The sequence below is a fragment of the Phyllobates terribilis genome, unplaced genomic scaffold (assembly GCF_046119375.1).
Source record: "Phyllobates terribilis strain yellow unplaced genomic scaffold, ASM4611937v1 Scaffold_2__4_contigs__length_985480577, whole genome shotgun sequence".
NCBI classification, from domain to species: domain Eukaryota; kingdom Metazoa; phylum Chordata; class Amphibia; order Anura; family Dendrobatidae; genus Phyllobates; species Phyllobates terribilis.
In genome coordinates, this window is record NW_027362762.1 from 602,947,677 (window position 1) to 602,970,820 (window position 23,144).

The 23,144-nt window shown below is 43.1% G+C and overlaps 1 protein-coding gene across 1 annotated transcript in view; it reads right to left on the reverse strand.

Moving 5' to 3' along the window:
- The window catches only part of NKAIN1 (sodium/potassium transporting ATPase interacting 1), a 90,689-nt gene extending 69,120 nt beyond the window's left edge, over positions 1-21,569 (reverse strand). The window contains exon 1 of the mRNA XM_073666502.1: positions 21,134-21,569. Within this exon, the coding sequence (XP_073522603.1) occupies positions 21,134-21,187 (54 nt within the window). The 5' untranslated portion in view covers positions 21,188-21,569. The remainder of the gene's footprint in view (positions 1-21,133) is intronic.
- Positions 21,570-23,144: the final 1,575 nt, after the last annotated feature.

Below are 23,144 nucleotides of genomic sequence, written 5' to 3' on the forward strand. Positions count from 1 at the left end.
ATCATCCCCCATTGCTGTGGTTTCTGTGGATGGTTCCCCTTTGAAGAATATTACTCTCAAGGTCTGTGAATTTCCTCTCACTATTAATGGTGTTCACCATGAGAAATTGGATTTGGTAGTTTTGAATAACTTGCCTTCCCCAGTAATATTGGGATTGCCCTGGTTAAAATTTCACAATCCTGTACTGGATTGGTCTACTAGTGAAATTAAATCCTGGAGCCATAAATGTTATGACAAGTGTTGTAACGGGCGTATTGCAGCTTTGGATAGGGGAGAATTGCCTGTTCCTATTCAGGATTTTTGGAGAGTTTTTTCTGAGAAGGAATCGCAGGTTTTGCCTCCCCATAGAGACTATGATTGTTCTATTGAATTTGTCCCTGGAGCGACACTTCCTAAAAGTCGTTTATTTAACCTTACTATTCCTGAGAGGAAGGCTTTGGAGGAATACATACAGACAAGTTTGGCCGCCGGTCACATTAGGCCCTCTAAGTCTCCTGTGGCGGTTGGATTTTTTTTTGTAAAAAAAAAGGACGGCGGTTTACGTCCTTGTCTGGATTTTCGTGAGATTAACAAAATTACTGTACGCAATCCTTACCCACTGCCATTGATTCCTGATCTGTTTAACCAGTTAATGGGGGCCAAGTGGTTCTCTAAAATTGACCTTAAGGGGGCATACAATCTGTTGCGCATGAAGGAGGGTGACGAATGGAAGACTGCTTTTAACACTCCTGTGGGTCATTTTGAGAATCTGGTTATGCCTTTTGGTCTTACTAATGCTCCTGCATTTTTTCAGAATCTGATTAATGACATCCTTAGACCTTTGATCGGCAAAAATGTGGTTGTGTATTTGGATGACATTTTGATTTATTCGCCGGATCTGGAGTCTCATTGGCGGAGCGTACGTGAGGTATTACAGTTATTAATGGACAATTCGCTTTTTGCTAAGCTGGAGAAATGTGAGTTCGCTGTACAGAGAATTAGTTTTTTGGGCTACATTATCTCCAGCAAAGGTTTTGAGATGGATCCGGTTAAGGTTCAGGCTGTGCAGGAATGGCCTAGGCCTATTGGTTTGAAATCGATACAGAGGTTTTTGGGTTTCGCCAATTACTACAGAAAATTCATAAAAAATTTTTCTAGTATTGTCAAACCTCTGACTGATCTCACCAGGAAAGGTGCTGATGCGGTTCAGTGGTCTTCTGAGGCCATTGAAGCTTTTGTGTATCTCAAGGAGAGGTTCACCTCTGCTCCCATCCTTATGCAGCCTGATGTTACTAGGCCGTTTTTGGTTGAGGTTGATGCTTCCTCTGTGGGGGTTGGTGCAGTATTGTCTCAGGATAACGGGGATGGATTACATCCCTGTGCCTTTTTTTCAAAAAATTTTTCGGAGACTGAACTGAATTACGATATTGGTAATCGGGAATTATTGGCTATTAAACTCGCATTTGAACACTGGCGCCACTTCTTGGAAGGTGCGGAATTTCCCGTTCAGGTTCTTACGGATCATAAAAATCTGATATATCTTGATGCTGCCAAGCGCCTGAATGCCCGTCAGGCTAGGTGGGCACTGTTTTTCTCGCGGTTTAATTTCTCCGTTACTTACATCCCTGGTACTAAGAATGTTAAGGCGGATGCCTTGTCTCGCAGTTTTTCTCCCATAGTCGGTGCTGAGAAAGAGGAGAACATTTTACAAGAAGGTGTTGTGATAGCTGCTTTGGACTCCGTTTTGGAAAATGAGATTCTTAAAGCACAGGAGAATGCCCCTTCTAACACTCCTCATGGGAGGTTGTTTGTGCCTGGGACCTTTAGGAGAGATTTGTTTGTTGAGTGTCACGAATCTCGGTTGGCAGGTCATCCCGGAATCTCTGAGACCAAGAGACTGGTGGGTCGCAGTTTTTGGTGGCCTGGATGGCAGAAGGAAGTCATTAAGTGGGTGCGTCAATGTACTATATGTGCTAGATCTAAGTCCTCACATACTCCTGCTGCGGGGTTGCTTTGTCCTTTGGAGGTTCCCAGTGCTCCTTGGACACATTTGGCTATGGACTTTATAACTGACCTTCCCCCCTCTGAGGGTTTTACTGTCATCTGGGTGGTCGTGGACCGTTTTAGCAAGATGTGTCACTTGGTTCCCTTTGTCAAACTGCCCTGCGCTAAAACTCTCGCTAAGGCCTTTGTCAAGGAAATTGTCAGACTTCATGGCGTTCCTACTGACATTGTTTCTGATAGGGGTCCTCAGTTCGTGGCTCGTTTTTGGCGTGCCTTTTGTGACAGGTTGGGAGTTCATTTATCGTTCTCGTCCGGATATCATCCTGAATCTAATGGCCAGACAGAAAGGAAAAACCAGGATGTTGAGCAGTTCTTGCGTTGTTTTGTGGCAGACAATCAAGAGGGGTGGTCTGAGTTTCTGCCACTTGCTGAATTTGCTCTGAACAATCATACATCTTCTTCTGCTGGTTGTTCGCCTTTTTTTTGTTGTTCTGGGAGACATCCGTCGTTTGGGTCGTTCTCCAAGTTGGGATCTGCCGTGCCTGAGGAGGAGAATTTTTCCGGTGATTTGGAGAGAGTTTGGACGGATGTGCGTGGTAATCTTCAGGAGGCCAACAGAAAATCTAAGGACTACTTTGATAGGAAACGACAGGAGGTTTTGTTCGCTGTTGGTGACATGGTTTGGTTGTCCTCTAGGAATCTGCGGTTGAGGATTCCTTCTAAGAAATTGGGTCCCAAGTTAGTCGGGCCCTTTAAGGTGCTTCAGGTTGTCAACCAATCTGCTGTTAGGTTGGAGGTTCCTACCTCCTGGAGAATTAATCCGGTATTTCATGTCTCTCTGTTGAAAAAAGCTGTTGTATCGGATTGTGACGCCGCTGCCTCTGTTCCTCCGGTGGTGGAGGACGGGGAATATGAAATTTCTCGCATCCTTAACTCTAGACTGTATAGAGGTAGTTTGCAGTATCTTGAGGCCTGGAAAGGTTTCGGACCCGAGGATAACTCTTGGGTGAGGTCGGATGATGTTTCCGCGTCCAGACTTATCAGAGCGTTTCACAGGAGATTTCCTGATAAGCCTGGTCCTAGGGGATCCGGAGGATCCTCTTAGAAGGGGGGGTACTGTTAGAACCTTGCTCTTAGTTTTTTTTTCCTTTGCTGGTCACATGACCTTGTTGGCCTATTTAAGCCTGCTCCGCCCTTCTGGCTTTGCTGGACTTCATTGTATATCTACTTTCTAGCTAGCCTGTGCTCTGTGTCTTGCTCTGTTAGTTTGCTTGGTCTACTGACCTCTATGTTCTTTATATTTTGTTTGTTCGTCTGTCTGCTACTATTTCTGTTAGGAGGTGTCCCATATTCCTCCCAGTCCTTAGTACTTGTAGGGATTCCTTCCCCACATCTATAGGTCTCCGTACAGACTAGCTTAGGACTTTAGCAGGTCTGATCGCAGGATCAGGTCCCCTGTTACATCGTAGGGATTAAGCTGAGTTCTATCGTAGGGACAGATCTCCTCTCTTTCCTTAGCTCTGGTAGCAGAACATAACAAGAGATGTACGCACTGATATCACAACCAGAGATGTACACACTGATATCACAACCAGAGATGTACGCAGACGTGTACGCACTGCTATCACAACCAGAGATGTACACACTGATATCACAACCAGAGATGTACGCACTGATATCACAACCAGAGATGTACACACTGATATCACAACCAGAGATGTACACACTGATATCACAACCAGAGATGTACACACTGATATCACAACCAGAGATGTACGCACTGATATCACAACCAGAGATGTACGCACTGATATCACAACCAGAGATGTTCACACTGATATCATAACCAGAGATGTACGCACTGATATCACAATCAGAGATGTTCACACTGATATCATAACCAGAGATGTACACACTGATATCACAACCAGAGATGTACACACTGATATCACAACCAGAGATGTTCACACTGATATCACAACCAGAGATGTTCACACTGATATCACAACCAGAGATGTTCACACTGCTATCACAACCAGAGATGTACACACTGATATCACAACCAGAGATGTTCACACTGATATCACAACCAGAGATGTACGCACTGATATCATAACCAGAGATGTACGCACTGATATCACTACCAGAGATGTACGCACTGATATCACAACCAGAGATGTACACACTGATATCATAACCAGAGATGTACACACTGATATCACAACCAGAGATGTACGCACTGATATCACAATCAGAGATGTTCACACTGATATCATAACCAGAGATGTACACACTGATATCACAACCAGAGATGTACACACTGCTATCACAACCAGAGATGTACACACTGATATCACAACCAGAGATGTACACACTGATATCACAACCAGAGATGTACGCACTGATATCACAACCAGAGATGTACACACTGATATCATAACCAGAGATGTACACACTGATATCACAACCAGAGATGTACGCACTGATATCACAATCAGAGATGTTCACACTGATATCATAACCAGAGATGTACACACTGATATCACAAACAGAGATGTACACACTGCTATCACAACCAGAGATGTACACACTGATATCACAACCAGAGATGTACACACTGATATCACAACCAGAGATGTACGCACTGATATCACAACCAGAGATGTACACACTGATATCACAACCAGAGATGTACGCATTGATATCACAACGAGAGATATACGCACTGATATCACAACCAGAGATGTACGCACTGATATCACAACCAGAGATGTACGCACTGATATCACAATCAGAGATGTACGCACTGATATCACAACCAGAGGTGTACGCACTGATATCACAACCAGAGATGTACGCACTGATATCACAACCAAAGATGTACGCACTGATATCACAACCAGAGATGTACGCACTGATATCACAACCAGAGATGTACACACTGCTATCACAACCAGAGATGTACGCACTGCTATCACAACCAGAGGTGTACGCACTGATATCACAACCACAGATGTACGCACTGATATCACAACCAGGGATGTACACACTGATATCACAACCAGAGATATAGGCACTGATATCACAACCAGAGATGTACGCACTGATATCACAACCAGAGATGTACGCACTGATATCACAACCAAAGATGTACGCACTGATATCACAACCAGAGATGTACGCACTGATATCACAACCAGAGATGTACGCACTGATATCACAAGCAGACGTGTACGCACTGATATCACAACCAGAGATGTACGCACTGCTATCACAACCAGAGATGCACGCACTGCTATCACAAGCAGAGATGTACACACTGCTATCACAAGCAGACGTGTACGCACTGCTATCACAACCAGAGATGTACACACTGATATCACAACCAGAGATGTACACACTGATATCACAACCAGAGATGTACGCACTGATATCACAACCAGAGATGTACGCACTGATATCACAAGCAGACGTGTACGCACTGATATCACAACCAGAGATGTACGCACTGCTATCACAACCAGAGATGTACGCACTGCTATCACAACCAGAGATATACGCACTGCTATCACAAGCAGACGTGTACGCACTGCTATCACAACCAGAGATGTACACACTGATATCACAACCAGAGATGTACACACTGATATCACAACCAGAGATGTACGCACTGATATCACAACCAGAGATGTACACACTGATATCACAACCAGAGATGTACGCACTGATATCACAACCAGAGATGTACGCACTGATATCACAACCAGAGATGTACGCACTGATATCACAACCAGAGATATACGCACTGCTATCACAAGCAGACGTGTACGCACTGCTATCACAAGCAGACGTGTATGCACTGCTATCACAACCAGAGATGTTCGCACTGATATCACAACCAGAGATGTACACACTGATATCACAACCAGAGATGTAATCACTGATATCACAACCAGAGATATACGCACTGATATCTCAACCAGAGATGTACACACTGATATCACAACCAGAGATGTACGCACTGATATCACAACCAGAGATGTACACACTGATATCACAACCAGAGATGTACGCACTGATATCACAACCAGAGATGTACGCACTGATATCACAAGCAGACGTGTACGTACTGCTATCACAACCAGAGATGTACACACTGATATCACAACCAGAGATGTACACACTGATATCACAACCGGAGATGTACACACTGATATCACAACCAGAGATGTAATCACTGATATCACAACCAGAGATGTACGCACTGATATCACAACTAGAGAAGTACGCACTGATATCACAACCAGAGATGTACGCACTGATATCACAACCAGAGATGTACGTACTGCTATCACAACCAGAGATGTACGCACTGATATCACAACCAGAGATGTACGCACTGATATCACAACCAGAGATGTACGCACTGATATCACAACCAGAGATGTACGCACTGCTATCACAAGCAGACGTGTACGTACTGCTATCACAACCAGAGATGTACACACTGATATCACAACCAGAGATGTACACACTGATATCACCACCAGAGATGTACACACTGATATCACAACCAGAGATGTACACACTGATATCACAACCAGAGATGTACACACTGATATCACAACGAGAGGTGTACACACTGATATCACAACCAGAGATTTACACACTGATATCACAACCAGAGATGTACGCACTGATATCACAACCAGAGATGTACACACTGATATCACAACCAGAGATGTACGCACTGCTATCACAACCAGAGATGTACACACTGATATCACAACCAGAGATATACGCACTGATATCACAACCAGAGATGTACGCACTGATATCACAACCAGAGATGTACGCACTGATATCACAACCAGAGATGTACGCACTGCTATCACAACCAGAGATGTACACACTGATATCACAACCAGAGATGTACGCACTGATATCACAACCAGAGATGTACGCACTGATATCACAACCAAAGATGTACGCACTGATATCACAACCAGAGATGTACACACTGATATCACAACCAGAGATGTACACACTGATATCACAACCAGAGATGTACACAATGATATCACAACCAGACGCATACGCACTGATATCACAACCAGAGATATACGCACTGATATCACAACCAGAGATGTACACACTGATATGACAACCAGAGATGTACACACTGATATTATAAACAGAGATGTACGCACTGATATCTCAACCAGAGATGTACGCACTGATATCACAACCAGAGATGTACGCACTGATATCACAACCAGACGTGTACGCACTGATATCACAAACAGAGATGTACGCACTGATATCACAACCAGAGATGTAGACACTGATATCACAAGCAGACGTGTACGCACTGATATCACAACCAGAGATGTACACACTATCACAAGCAGAGATGTACACACTGATATCACAACCAGAGATGTACACACTGATATCACAACCAGAGATGTACGCACTGATATCACAACCAGAGATGTACGCACTGATATCACAACCAGAGATGTACGCACTGCTATCACAACCAGAGATGTACGCACTGATATCACAACCAGAGATGTACACACTGATATCACAACCAGACGTGTACGCACTGATATCACAACCAGAGATGTACGCACTGATATCACAACCAGAGATGTACGCACTGATATCACAACCAGAGATGTATGCACTGATATCACAACCAGAGATGTACGCACTGATATCACAACCAGAGATGTACACACTGATATCACAACCAGACGTGTACGCACTGATATCACAACCAGAGATGTACGCACTGATATCACAACCAGAGATGTAGACACTGATATCACAAGCAGACGTGTACGCACTGATATCACAACCAGAGATGTACACACTATCACAAGCAGAGATGTACACACTGATATCACAACCAGAGATGTACACACTGATATCACAACCAGAGATGTACGCACTGATATCACAACCAGAGATGTACGCACTGCTATCACAACCAGAGATGTACGCACTGATATCACAACCAGAGATGTAGACACTGATATCACAAGCAGACGTGTACGCACTGATATCACAACCAGAGATGTACACACTATCACAAGCAGAGATGTACACACTGATATCACAACCAGAGATGTACACACTGATATCACAACCAGAGATGTACGCACTGATATCACAACCAGAGATGTACGCACTGATATCACCACCAGAGATGTACACACTGATATCACCACCAGAGATGTACACACTGATATCACCACCAGAGATGTACACACTGATATCACAACCAGAGATGTACACACTGATATCACAACGAGAGGTGTACACACTGATATCACAACCAGAGATGTACACACTGATATCACAACCAGAGATGTACGCACTGATATCACAACCAGAGATGTACACAGTGATATCACAACCAGAGATGTACACACTGATATCACAACCAGAGATGTACACACTGATATCACAACCAGAGATGTACGCACTGCTATCACAACCAGAGATGTACACACTGATATCACAACCAGAGATATACGCACTGATATCACAACCAGAGATGTACGCACTGATATCACAACCAGAGATGTACGCACTGATATCACAACCAGAGATGTACGCACTGATATCACAACCAGAGATGTACGCACTGCTATCACAACCAGAGATGTACACACTGATATCACAACCAGAGATATACGCACTGATATCACAACCAGAGATGTACGCACTGATATCACAACCAGAGATGTACGCACTGATATCACAACCAGAGATGTACACACTGATATCACAACGAGAGGTGTACACACTGATATCACAACCAGAGATGTACACACTGATATCACAACCAGAGATGTACGCACTGCTATCACAACCAGAGATGTACGCACTGCTATCACAACCAGAGATGTACGCACTGATATCACAACCAGAGATGTACGCACTGATATCACAACTAGAGATGTACGCACTGATATCACAACCAGAGATGTACGCACTGATATCACAGCCAGAAATGTACACACTGATATCACAACCAGAGATGTACACACTGCTATCACAACCAGAGATGTACACACTGCTATCACAACCAGAGATGTACACACTGATATCACAACCAGAGATGTACACACTGATATCACAACCAGAGATGTACACACCGATATCACAACCAGAGATGTACACACCGATATCACAGCCAGAGATGTACACACCGATATCACAACCAGAGGTGTACGCACTGCTATCACAACCAGAGATGTACACACTGATATCACAACCAGAGATGTACACACTGATATCACCACCAGAGATGTACACACTGATATCACAACCAGAGATGTATACACTGATATCACAACCAGAGATGTACACACTGATATCACAACCAGAGATGTACACACTGATATCACAACGAGAGGTGTACACACTGATATCACAACCAGAGATGTACGCACTGATATCACAACCAGAGATGTACACAGTGATATCACAACCAGAGATGTACACACTGATATCACAACCAGAGATGTACACACTGATATCACAACCAGAGATGTACACACTAATATCACCACCAGAGATGTACACACTGATATCACAACCAGAGATGTACACACTGATATCACAACCAGAGATGTACACACTGATATCACAACCAGAGATGTACACACTGATATCACAACGAGAGGTGTACACACTGATATCACAACCAGAGATGTACGCACTGATATCACAACCAGAGATGTACACAGTGATATCACAACCAGAGATGTACACACTGATATCACAACCAGAGATGTACACACTGATATCACAACCAGAGATATACGCACTGATATCACAACCAGAGATGTACGCACTGATATCACAACCAGAGATGTACACACTGATATCACAACCAGAGATATACGCACTGATATCACAACCAGAGATGTACGCACTGATATCACAACCAGAGATGTACGCACTGATATCACAACCAGAGATGTACACACTGCTATCACAACCAGAGATGTACACACTGCTATCACAACCAGAGATGTACACACTGCTATCACAACCAGAGATGTACACACTGATATCACAACCAGAGATGTACACACTGATATCACAACCAGAGATGTACACACCGATATCACAACCAGAGATGTACACACCGATATCACAGCCAGAGATGTACACACCGATATCACAACCAGAGGTGTACGCACTGCTATCACAACCAGAGATGTACACACTGATATCACAACCAGAGATGTACACACTGATATCACCACCAGAGATGTACACACTGATATCACAACCAGAGATGTACACACTGATATCACAACCAGAGATGTACACACTGATATCACAACCAGAGATGTACACACTGATATCACAACGAGAGGTGTACACACTGATATCACAACCAGAGATGTACGCACTGATATCACAACCAGAGATGTACACAGTGATATCACAACCAGAGATGTACACAGTGATATCACAACCAGAGATGTACACACTGATATCACAACCAGAGATGTACACACTGATATCACCACCAGAGATGTACACACTGATATCACAACCAGAGATGTACACACTGATATCACAACCAGAGATGTACACACTGATATCACAGCCAGAGATGTACGCACTGATATCACAACCAGAGATGTACACAGTGATATCACAACCAGAGATGTACACACTGATATCACAACCAGAGATGTACGCACTGATATCACAACCAGAGATGTACACAGTGATATCACAACCAGAGATGTACACACTGATATCACAACCAGAGATGTACACACTGATATCACAACCAGAGATATACGCACTGATATCACAACCAGAGATGTACGCACTGATATCACAACCAGAGATGTACACACTGATATCACAACCAGAGATGTACGCACTGATATCACAACCAGAGATGTACGCACTGATATCACAACCAGAGATGTACACACTGATATCACAACCAGAGATGTACACACAGATATCACAACCAGAGATGTACACACTGATATCACAACCAGAGATGTACGCACTGATATCACAACCAGAGATGTACGCACTGATATCACAACCAGAGATGTACACACTGATATCACAACCAGAGATGTACACACTGATATCACAACCAGAGATGTACACACTGATATCACAGCATGAAAAAAAAAGAAGAGATTACGATATGTTTACACCAAATCTGTGACTTTTTTTCAGAAGCATACTGCCAAAAAAGTATAGAAATGTTTAGCAATTGTATGCTTTTGTTTTGACAATTGGCAGAGTTGTATGCCGTTTGGTGGATCTGTCCGTTTGGTGAATCTGTTTTTTTCTCTTTTTAAAGGGTGAAATACTGTAAAATGTGACAAATCCAAATATATATATAGTTACATAGTTACATAGTTTATAAGGCCGAAAAAAGACAAGCGTCCATCCAGTTCAGCCTATTTCTTGTGCACTGCAGCTATTCCGCAGCGTTGATCCAGGGGAAGGCAAAAAAAAAACAAAAAAACATGCGGTATAGGCCAATTTACATCATTGAGGAAAAATTCACTTCCCGACACCAATCTGGCAGTCAGATTAAATCCCTGGATTAATTAACTATCACTAAGCATAAGATGTAATTTTATTGTTCTCAAGAAAGGCGTCCAAGCCTCTCTTGAACTCATTAAGTGAGTTGGACATCACCACTTCCTCTCCCAGAGAGTTCCAGAGTCTCACGGCTCTGACCGTAAAGAATCCCCTTCTATGCTGGTGCAGGAACCTCCTTTCCTCCAGACGCATAGTGTGCCCCCTCGTCTTTGTCACCATCCTTGGTATAAACAGGTCATGGGAGAGATCTCTGTACTGCCCCCTGATGTATTTATACATGTTTATGAGGTCTCCCCTAAGCCTTCTCTTTTCCAACGTAAATAGGCCTAATTTTGACAACCTCTCTGGGTATTCTAGTCCCTCCATTCCCTTTATTACCTTAGTCGCCCTCCTTTGTACCCTCTCTAGCTCCAATATGTCTTTCCTGAGCCCCGGAGCCCAGAACTGTGCACAATATTCTAAGTGCGGCCTTACCAGCGCTTTATACAGAGGAAGAACAATGTTCTCATCATATGCCCCTATTCCTCTTCTGATGCATGCCATGACTCTATTTGCCTTTGCTGCTGCTGCCTGACACTGGGCACTCCAATTTAATTTGCTATTAACCAAGACGCCCAGGTCCTTCTCCATGTCAGATTTCCCCAACGGTTTCCCATTTAATATGTATGGGTGACTGCTGTTTTTCTTTCCCATGTGCATGACCTTACATTTATCGGCATTGATCCCCATTTGCCATTTTTTGGCCCAATTCCCCAATTTATCTAAATCCTCCTGTATCTGTGCCCTATCCTCATCTGTATTAACTACTTTACAAAGTTTAGTATCATCTGCAAATATTGCTATTTTACTATGGAACCCTTCCACTAGATCATTAATAAATATATGATGCACAAATGAATGTAGACATACATATTGACATTTACAGGTGCTTCTCACAAAATTAGAATATCATCAAAAAGTTAAATTTATTTCAATTCTTCAATACAATAAGTGAAACTCATATATTATATAGAGTCATTACAAACAGAGTGATCTATTTCAAGTGTTTATTTCTCTTAATGTTGATGAATAATCAGCGACGTTTGATGGCCAGTGTCAGGCAGCTGCTGCAAAGGCAAATAAAATAATGGGATGCATTAAAAGAAGCATAGATGCTCATGAGGAGAACATAATTTTACCTCTATACAAGTCATCAGTGCGACCACACTTAGAATACTGTGTACAGTTCTGGTCTCCGGTGTATAAGAAAGACATAACTGAACTAGAGAGGGTGCAGAGAAGAGCGACCAAGGTTATTAGAGGACTGGGGGGTCTGCAATACCAAGACAGGTTATTACACTTGGGGTTATTTACTGTGGAAAAAAGAAGGCTTAGGGGTGATCTTATTACTATGTACAAGTATATGAGGGGACAGTACAAAGACCTTTCTACTGATCTTTTTACTCTGAGGTCTGAGACGGGGACAAGGGGGCATCTTCTACGACTGGAGGAAAGAAGGTTTAATCATAATCACAGCCGCAGATTCTTTACTGTAAGAGCAGTGAGACTATGGAGCTCTTTGCCGCATGATGTTGTAATGAGTGATTCACTACTAAAATTTAAGAAGGGCATGGATGCATTTCTGGAAAAGAATAATATTACAGGTTATACAGTGCCTACAAGTAGTATTCAACCCCCTGCAGATTTAGCTGGTTTGATAAGATGCAAATAAGTTAGAGCCTTCAAACTGCAAACGAGAGTAGGTTTTATGAACAGAAGCATAAATCTTACAAACCAAAAAGTTATGTTGCTCAGTTGAATTTTATTAAATTTTAAACATAAAAGTGTGGGTCAATTATTATACAACCCCTATGTTTAATATTTTGTGGAATAACCCTTGTTTGCAATTACAGCTAATAATCGTCTTTTATAAGACCTGATCAGGCCGGCACAGGTCTGTGGAGTTATCTTGGCCCACTCCTCCTTGCAGATCTTCTCCAAGTTATCTAGGTTCTTTGGGTGTCTCATGTGGACTTTATTCTTGAGCTCCTTCCACAAGTTTTCAATTGGGTTAAGGTCAGGAGACTGACTAGGCCACTCCAACACCTTGACTTTTTCCCTATTGAACCAGGCCTTGGTTTTCTTGGCTGTGTGCTTTGGGTCGTTGTCTTGTTGGAAGATGAAATTACGACCCATCTTAAGATCCTTGATGGAGGAGCGGAGGTTCTTGGCCAAAATCTCCAGGTAGGCCGTGCTATCCATCTTCCCATGGATGCGGACCAGATGGCCAGGCCCCTTGGCAGAGAAACAGCCCCACAGCATGATGCTGCCACCACCATGCTTGACTGTAGGGATGGTATTCTTGGGGTCGTATGCAGTGCCATCCAGTCTCCAAACGTCACGTGTATGGTTGGCACCAAAGATCTCGATCTTGGTCTCATCAGACCATAGAACCTTGAACCAGTCTGTCTCAGAGTCCTCCAAGTGATCATGAGCAAACTGTAGACGAGCCTTGACATGACGCTTTGAAAGTAAAGGTACCTTACGGGCTCGTCTGGAACGGAGACCATTGCGGTGGAGTACGTTACTTATGGTATTGACTGAAACCAATGTCCACACTGCCATGAGATCTTCCCGGAGCTCCTTCCTTGTTGTCCTTGGGTTAGCCTTGACTCTTCGGACAAGCCTGGCCTCGGCACGGGAGGACACTTTCAAAGGCTGTCCAGGCCGTGGAAGGCTAACAGTAGTTCCATAAGCCTTCCACTTACGGATGATGCTCCCAACAGTGGAGACAGGTAGGCCCAACTCCTTGGAAAGGGTTTTGTACCCCTTGCCAGCCTTGTGACCCTCCACGATCTTGTCTCTGATGGCCTTGGAATGCTCCTTTGTCTTTCCCATGTTGACCATGTCTGAGTGCTGTTCACAAGTTTGGGGAGGGTCTTAAATAGTCAGAAAAGGCTGGCAAAAGAGATCTTTAATCCACACATGTGAAGCTCATTATTCTTGGTGCCTGAACTACTTCTTAATACTTTAGGGGGACCAAACAGAATTCTTGTGGTTTGAGGGGTTGAGTAATAAATGACACTCTGAATTAACTTTTAACGTTTTTTTAAAAAAAAAAAAAAAATTTGCTGCAGTGCATTTCCCACTTCCAGGCTGATTTACAGTACAAATGTCACAATGCCAAGTTAATTCCGCATGTGTCAACCAGTTAAATCTGCAGGGAGTTGAATACTACTTGTAGGCACTGTATATACTAGATTCCTTGATAGGGCGTTGATCCAAGGAACTAGTCTGATTGTCGTATGGAGTCAGGAAGGATTTTTTTTCCCCAATGTGGAGCTTATTGTTCGCCACATAGGTTTTTTTTGCCTTCCTCTGGATCAACATGTTAGGCTATGGGTTGAACTAGATGGACTTAGTCTTCCTTCAACCTTAAAAACTATGTTACTATGTAATGAAAACACAAGTCATTATTCAGTAAATTAGAATAATTAACAAAAACACCTGCAAAGGCTTCTTACGCGTTTAAAAAGGTCCCTTAGTCTGTTTCAGTAGGCTCCACAATCATGGGGAATACTACTAACTTAACAGATGTCCAGAAGGCAGTCATTGATTACCCCACTGAAGTTTGTGGCTTCTGCACAGTCCAGTCACAGTGTGAATTGTGCAATTATGACAAATGTTATGCCATAAAACTTTCAAAACATATCTAAACTTAGCCTATTAGGGCTATTATTTATTATCTTACCCACATAGCAACCTCCATCTTCCCTGTACCGCCACACCTTGTCTCCTATGGCTGACATGATTTTTTTTCCAGACTTTTGCCATGTATATTAAACTAGCTATTGAACCACCCGTTCTACGCCCGGGTGGCGAGCATTTTTATTGACATATGGTCTCTCATGCTGGTATGTGCTGCCCCCCTCCTGGTATTTGTGCTGCCCCCATCCTGTCCCCACCATCCTATACTGGTATGCGTGGTACCCCTCACCCCAATCCTGGTATGTGTGGTACCCCTCACCCCAATCCTGGTATGTGTGGTACCCCTCACCCCAATCCAGGTATGTGTGGTACCCCTCACCCCAATCCTGGTATGTGTGGTACCCCTCACCCAAATCCTGGTATGCGTGGTACCCCTCACCCCAATCCTGGTATGCGTGGTACCCATACCTCATCCCTATCCTGGTATGCATGGTATTCCTCATCCTGGTGTGCATGGCCCCTCTCATCCGAATCCCGGTGTGCGTGGCACCCCTCATCCCCCCAATCCCGGTATGCGTGGCACCCCTCATCCCCCCAATCCCGGTATGCGTGGCACCCCTCATCCCCCCAATCCCGGTATGCGTGGCAGCCCTCATCCCCCCCCAATCCCGGTATGCGTGGCAGCACTCATCCCCCCAATCCCGGTATGCGTGGCACCTCTCATCCCCCCAATCCCGGTATGCGTGGCACCCCTCATCCCCCCAATCCCGGTATGCGTGGCACCCCTCATCCCCAATCCTGGCATGTGTGGCACCCCTCATCCCCAATCCTTGTAAGCGTGGCACCCCTCATCCCCAATCCCGGTATGCGTGGCACCCCTCATCCCCAATCCCGGTATGCGTGGCACCCCTCACCCCCAATCCTGGTATGCATGGCACACCCTCATCCCCAATCCCGGTATGCGTGGCACCCCTCATCCCCAATCCCGGTATGCGTGGCACCCCTCATCCCCAATCCCGGTATGCGTGGTACCCCTCACCCCCAATCCCGGTATGCGTGGTACCCCTCACCCCCAATACCGGTATGCGTGGTACCCCTCACCCCCAATCCTGGTATGCGTGGTAACCCTCACCCCACAATCCTGTTATGTGTGGTACCCCTCACCCCCAATCCCGGTATGTGTGGTACCCCTCACCCCAATCCTGGTATGTGTGGCCCCCTCATCCCTTTCACACTGTACACACATACAAAAAAAATAAACAGTTATACTCACCTTTCTTCTCTGTGCTCCAGCGCTGCTGCGTCCTCTTCTGCTGGAGGCCGGGGGAGGAGTGCGACGCCGCGCTGTCCGGCGCCATTTTGCTGAAGACACACTGTAAATGTGTCTTCAGTAAAATGGCGCCGGATAGCGCAATGCGCACGCGTCGGTCCGACACCTTCACTCCGCCCCCCGGTCTCCAGCGAAGAGAGGCGCCGCGGCAACGCTCCTACCGGTCAGGTAAGTATGTAAGTATGGCGCCGGAGATCCGCGGTAAGCGTTCAGTGTCTACGTATACCGTGCGATCTCCGGCGCCATACACCTCCTCTTACCTGTAACGGCTGGATGCCTGCTTCTGTCTGGAGCCAGACTGCGCGTCACGCATGCGCAGTCTATCGAGGCTTCGGACAGAGACACGCTTCTATGATTATATTATAGATGTTTTGTTATACGGAAAGTATTCAGACCCCTTTAAATTTTTCATTCTTTGTTTCATTGCAGCCATTTGGTAAATTCTAAAAAGTTCATTTTTTTCTCATTAAATTACACTCTGCACCCCATCTTGACTGAAAAAAACAGAAATGTAGAAATTTTTGCAAATTTATTAAAAAAGAAAAACTGAAATATCATATGGTCATAAGTATTCAGACCCTTTGCTCAGTATTGAGTAGAAGCACCCTTTTGAGCTAGTACAGCTATGAGTCTTCTTGGTAATGATGCAACAAGTTTTACACCTGGATCTGGGGATCCTCTGGCATTCTTCTTTGCAGATCCTCTCCAGGTTGGATGGTGAACACTGGTGGACATCCATTTTCAGGTCTCTCCAGAGATGCTCAGTTGGGTTTAGGTCAGGGCTCTGGCTGGGCCAGTCAACAATGGTCACAGAGTTGTTCTGAAGACACTGCTTTGTTATTTTATCTGTGTGCTTAGGGTCATTGTCTTGTAGGAAGTTGAACCTTTGGCCAAGTCTGAGGTCCAGAGCACTCTGGAAGAGGTTTTCATCCAGGATGTCTCTGTACTTTGCCGCATTCATGTTTCCTTCAATTGCAACCAGTCGTCCTGTCCCTGCAGCTGAAAAACACCTCCATAGCATGATGCTGCCACCACCATGTTTCAATGTTGGGATTGTATTGGGGAGGTGATGAGCAGTGCCTGGATTTCTCCACACATAGCTCTTAGAATTATGACCAAAAAGTTCTATCTTTGTCTCATCAGACCAGAGAATCTTATTTCTCATAGTCTGGGAGCCCTTCATGTGTTTTTAAGCAAACTCTATGTGGGCTTTCATATGTCTTGCACTGAGGAGAGGCTTCCGTCAGGCCACTCTGCCATAAAGGCCCCACTGGTGGAGGGCTGCAGTGATAGTTGACTTTGTGGAACTTTCTGCCATCTCCCTACTGCATCTCTGGAGCTCAGCCACAGTGATCTTGGGGTTCTTCTTTACCTCTCTCACCAAGGCTCTTCTCTCACGATTGCTCAGTTTGGCTGAACGGCTAGGTCTAGGAAGACTTCTGGTGTTCCCAAACCTCTTCCATTTAAGGATTATGGAGGCCACTGTGCTCTGAGAAACCTTGAGTAATGCAGAAATTCCTCCTTTGTAACCTTGGCCAGATCTGTGCCTTGCCACAATTCTGTCTCTGAGCTCCTTGGCTAGTTCCTTTGAGCTCATAATTCTCATTTGGTCTGACATGCACTGTGAGCTGTGAGGTCTTATATAGACAGGTGTGCGCCTTTCCAAATCAAGTCCTATCAGTTTAATTAAACACAGCTGGACTCCAATGAAGGAGTAGAACCATCTCAAGGAGGATCACAAGGAAATGGACAGCATGTGACTTAAATATGAGTTTCTGAGCAAAGGGTCTGAATACTTATGACCATGTGATATTTCTGTTTTTCTTTTTTAATAAATTTGCAAACATTTCTACATTTCTGTTTTTTTTCAGTCAAGATGGGGTGCAGTAATTTAATGAGAAAAAAATGGACTTTTTAAAATTTACCAAATGGCTGCAATGAAATAAAGAGTGAAAAATTTAAAGGGATCTGAATACTTTCCGTACCCACTGTATGCTTTCAGTATTTCTACACAGTGATTATAGGAGAACTGCGTAGAGTAATCAATTCACATGCAAATTCATAGTGAGTAAAGCAGCCCTAATGCTGCCACCGTTATCAGGAGCTAATTACATACAAGGCCTATTGACTTAACATTATGTTTTTGGTTTAAAACCACCCAAATTACATAGCTTCTAGATTGTGAGCCCTCGTGGGCAGGGTCCTCTCTCCTCCTGTACCAGTCGGCGACTTGTTTTTGTTCAAACTATTGTACTTGTTGTTTGCTATGTATAGCACTTTTCACATGTAAAGTGTCATGGAATTAATGGCGATTTAATAATAAATAATAGATGACGGTGATTCCTGGGAATTTCAGGAACATTTTGACCCATCATAAAGTGCCACTTTTCTGTCCCTACCTTCCAATAAGTTTCATTAGTCACTCCCTTTATTTTATGAAATTGTCTCCTCAGAGAGGAAGAGGACTTGAACCCTTGCGCCACCTATAGGAAGTAGCCGTCCTAAAAGTCAATATCGACTCTTTAATGAGCCTTGTCACAAGACTTAGGATAAAAGCCAAAACCAAAATCTCAATTTGCACACTGTGTTTTGCTGTATTACCCCTCATCAGTGCAAAGTGTGAGATCTGGTTTGGCTAGTCAGACGCCTCTCACCCAGCCAAACCAGATCTCACACTTTGCACTGACGAGGAGCTTAAAAGTCTCCTCACCTTGGCATGTCAGATTTGACATGTCACTCTCCGCATAGAGAAACGTTACCCCTTGGATGCCTTTACTTTAGGAAATATTATGCACTCAATTCAGCAAAAACCTTGTTTCTGATTAGAATAAGACAGCTACGCTAAACTAAGATATAAACAGTTGCTATTTTTATAATCCACTAACACTTCTGCCACATGTCCTAGGAAGCTATGATCCAATATTTGGATCCATTAATTTAACATTTATTGCATGTATAAATGAGGCTGAATTAACTTGAACTAACAAACATGTTGCCCCATACATTTGGCATTTCCAACCAATTATGTGGTTGTACAGCTTTGGCCTTTAAATTCCAGCTGATACCCTATAATTATGTATTTATTTGCTTGAGAAGAATAGACTTGGGTCACAAAAGCCACTTCAGTCACTACCAAACAGAAAATACATCTAAAATAAAAGATCACACCTGTTAAAACTATTGATCCCCCATTAACATTATTCACATCCGAACAAAATATCTGCATGTACAGTATGTCTATATGACGAGGGCAGTGGTGAATCCAAGGGGGTTTTGGTGGGACAGATCTACCCAATGTGCCAAGAGGAAAGCCAACAGCAACTGGCAAGAAAGGGAAACCTAGCCACCACCATTACCACTCTGGACTTGGGACAAACTCTTCTATATTGTAAAGATAGATGCTAGTAAAGAGAATAAAGACAATTGCCTGCCATGGGTAATAAAGATGTAAACTCTATGTAGGGCACGAAAACTGAACTCTACAACCAAAATATCCATCTTTATTTGTCAATTCACAAAATTGGAAATCTATCATGATTACTATTTTTTATCCTGCCGATATATTCTCATACAGTATAATAAAGCTACTTGTAATATCTCTATTAATACACATAAAATCATAACCTGTGGATATAGGAAATAAAATACAGAGAATAGTGTATATAGGTAGGTTAGCATATACAGGCCGTCAGTTTATCAATTGGGTTTATGTGGTGGGGTCTTTTGTATTTTTAATCAACTTATGATAAACTCATTTTGTGAATTTCTGTATATTGCATTTTCTTGGTATTATTTGTATAGAACTTTCTAGGTAATATTTGTAAAGGAGTGCACTGATCCAGACAAGGGGACTTTTCTACTATATAGGTTTTTATTATAGGAAACACAGTCAGTATAATGTAGTTTAGAAGAGGGCGTTCTACTTTATTTTATATCACAAATGTCACTGTATGAAACCAAACATGAATAAATCGGTAAACTTCAGCTATTAGTACCAGGGTATTAGATGTGTCTGTCTGGAGTCATATATTGTATACATATTGTAAATGAAGCACAGAGATGAAGTCCTTGAATATGTACATTTCATTCTGTAAATACTACAATTCAATGCAATAATCATGAATAATACAATTTCAGTGGACACATAATAATATACACACAATAATATAAATGGTAGAAATACTACAAGTCTGAGGTGTATCATCGTATTTACAGATGCGTGATGTTACACGTGACAATGGAATTCATGGGTATATCGAATGTTAATGTGTCTGTTATCATCTTCATATTAGTCTATTATGTCAATGTGAATGATGACTTACAGAGAGACTTTGCCTGTACAGGATTAATTAGAAGTGCTTGCAATCTTACAATGGGATATGGATATAACGGGATATGAATATAATGGGGTGATGTGGAGTCATTTGGGTACCATAATTAGTGTAAATTCAGGAATGATGTGTTAATCTTGTTAAGGTTTCCCAGAATCCCATGAAACGGGTTATTGTTTTAACTCACCAGCTGCAGGCAGCAGATCCCAACCAAGGTACATCTCCCAGTGCATTTGCCCATAGTGGACAGCTTGTGATCCTACAGACAGCAGGCTTTGGTGTAGACAATCCTGATCTGATAAGGTAATACTGCAAATGTCAGCTCCTCAGCCTAGGGTATTCTGCATTTTCCCTGTGAAGAAAAGGCCTGATGGCTTACAGGACCATGTTTAGCAATGCTACCCTACAAATCTACATGCTATATAGGAGAGGAGGAGCAATCCCCCTTATGTCCTCTTTGTGTTGGTCTATTGTGTGTTTTGTGTATGAGAGGGGGGAGGATAGGAGTGGCAGGCAGAGAGGACAAGCCACACACCCACCCACCCTACAAGGATGCACCCTCCCCTCCTCTTGGATAGTAGGGAGCATGCTATTCACTCCTTCCTGGCCAGTCCCTGGGTGTGGAGAGAGGAGGAGGGGGTAAACCACAGCCAGAGAGGGGGGCGCAGACTAGAAAACACCATTTGCCACCCCCCTTTTTAATACCCACCAGAGAACGAGTGCCAGCTGCAAAAGCTCTTTTGTTACATTGCAGAAGAAAAGCAGATCCATTCAGGGTAATGAGTGCAGCATTGTTCAGAACATGGATGTTGGTCCTTCCCATCTCTCTGATAAATCCATGGGTACATCACATGCTTAGACACAGCATCAAATGTCATGCTGTGAATTTGGGTTGTTTTGGGCAATGGAGGCGCTCAGTAACCCTTGAACTTTTTACAAGATTTTTCTGTAATCTGTTGAGGTCAGCTTAGTCCATTATTATATCAGAAAGCAGCGACACTTAATTTCGACAACCAAGACTTTTCGTGCCCTCTTTCGTCTTTTACCAGTTCTGTGTCTACAACAGACCTTAACCATCTCTTAAAGACATCTGCTGGGTGCAATCATAGGTGTCCTCTATCATATCCTCATAAATCTGTCATGTCTTTAACACATAACACTGTTTTATTTAAATATTATAGCATTTATTTGTGGAACAAAAGCCTATTATCAAGAACTCATATCACCCATGTTCAAAAGTAATTGTCCCCTGAAACCAGACGATTCCTATATATGGTTTTATACTTTCCCATCCAAATGGAACCTAAACTTTGATATACTTAACCATGAGGCCATATTCTCACTTTGCGTAAATACTTTGGAGCCGATGCTTCAAAGCCTTTACGTGTAAAATGCTTTGAAAAGTCACCAAATGATTGGGCAACGAAGAGTAGCATAAATATTCTGGCATTTTCACTCTAGTTTGTTGCAGCTCTACCAAGTATGGGTCCAGGCTATACACACCTGTTAAATTCTGCAAAAGTTCCAATGTTTTTCACACCAGAAATGTTACTCTAGTCCCTGACTGGAGTAGCATTTTGCAAGACGCAAAGAGGCACAAGCCACTGAGAAGGTGTGCAGAATTTATTAAGTGGTCAGTGCCTCTAATGAATTTGGCGCATCATACTCCAGCGAGCACTTCATTAAGAATAGCATATGAAACGCGTCTTAATGAATCAGCTCCATTGATTTTCAGCTGCATTTTTTGTGCAGAAAATCTTTTGTGTTTAACTATCGAAGCAAAGTGGTGTGATTTCATGAATTCTCATGCCCACTTAAAGATGCTGTTAGACTGTCCCTTTTTTGGTGCATTTTTTTTTCTCTATAGGCTTCAATGGGGAGCCTTAACCCCTTCACTCCCAGGCCATTTTCTGTTTTTGTGCTTTAGTTTTTTGTTCCCATTGTCCTAGAGTTAAAACTTTTTTATTTTTCAATCAATATGGCCATGTGGCTTATTTTTTGTGGCACAGGTTGTACTTTTGAACGACACCATTGGTTTTACAATATCATGTACTGGAAAACAGAAAGAAAATTCCAAGTGTAGTGAAAGTGTAATTACAGTTATTATTATTTTTCTTTTTTTACCATGTTCACTAAATGCTAAAACTGACCTGCCATTATTACTCTCCAGGTCATTACAAGTTCATAGATACCAAACA